The 1299-nt window shown below is 39.5% G+C and overlaps 1 protein-coding gene across 1 annotated transcript; it reads left to right on the top strand.

The window, feature by feature from the left end:
- LOC132639891 (uncharacterized) lies at positions 1-495 on the top strand. The gene has a single exon (XM_060356275.1). It carries the CDS (start codon positions 1-3, stop codon positions 493-495), a length of 495 nt encoding a protein of 164 aa, XP_060212258.1.
- The last annotated feature ends 804 nt before the right edge of the window (positions 496-1299 follow it).

Raw genomic sequence — 1299 nt, 5'->3', positions numbered from 1 at the left:
ATGAGAAGTAGCTATGGCTTGCACATTGGTTACCACAAAGCATGGCGTTCCCTCCAACACGTTTATAATGTCATAAGAGGAAGCCCAGAAAATAACTACACACTTCTACCGCAATATCTTCACATGATGAAATTAAGAAATCGTGGAACAGTTGCTAACATCAAATGGACCGCTGACAATAAGTTTAAATATGCTTTTTTCGCGTATGGAGCATCAATTGAGGGTTGGAAACACTGCAGACCAGTAATGATGGTGGATGCAACCTTCTTGAAATCAAAATACCGCGGTGTGCTCATGGTAGCAGTAGCAAAAGATGGAAACAACAACATATTTCCTCTCGCATTTGGTATTGCAGACTCTGAGAATAATGAATCCTACAGGTGGTTCTTCAGACACGTGAAAAAGGTGTTTGGCACGCCCAAAGACCTATCAATTCTTTTCGATCGCCACTCGTCAATTGCAACTGTAATCAAAGAACTGTATCCAGATACCTAGCATGGAATATGCATCTACCACATGGAGAAGAACTTGCAGAAATATTTCCCATCCGAAGCGATCCTATCACTGTTCTACAATGCAGCAACTACCTACAAACAGGAAGAGTTTCATACCTATATGTCACAGATACAACAAATCGACCCAAAAGCTGCAGAATACATAGAAGAAGAACCACCGGAAAGATGGGCACGTTCATTCCACACCAACAGACGTTACAACATGCTCACAACAAACAATGTCGAGACAATGAATTCTGTATTGAGGAAAGCAAGGGAGTTGCCAATAATGGCATGTATTGGTTACATCCAGAACAAGCTGCAAAATTGGTTTTACCAGAGAAAATTGGACGCAACAGGACCGTCCCATGACCTAACATGTTGGGCTGAAAAGATTCTGCTTGAAAAGATAAGTAGAGGCTTCACAATGAAAGTAAGTACATTTTACCAACACATACTTCAATATTAGTTTGGTGAGCAATGCATAGTTTTATCTTAACCAAACACAAAAGTTATGCTGGATAAAGGAAGAACTATCACCCTATTTTTATACTTCGTTCTGCCGGAAGGGGCAGGCACTTATATTAACTAGCATGGAATTATGCCGGTGATGGCATAACTATGACACTGTTTTTATGCTCACAATGAAAGTAAGTAGATTTTACCAACACACACTTCAATCTTAGTTTTATGAGCAATGTACAGTTTAAAATTAACCAAACACAAAAGTTATGCTGGACAAAGGAACAACTATGACCCTAATTTATACTTAGTTCTGCCGGAAGGGGCAGACTCTTATTTTAAA

The sequence above is a fragment of the Lycium barbarum genome, chromosome 5 (assembly GCF_019175385.1).
Source record: "Lycium barbarum isolate Lr01 chromosome 5, ASM1917538v2, whole genome shotgun sequence".
In the NCBI taxonomy this organism is placed as follows: Eukaryota; Viridiplantae; Streptophyta; class Magnoliopsida; order Solanales; family Solanaceae; genus Lycium; species Lycium barbarum.
The sequence above is the reverse complement of the archived record's forward strand: the minus strand, read 5'-3'. Positions and strand labels throughout refer to the sequence as shown.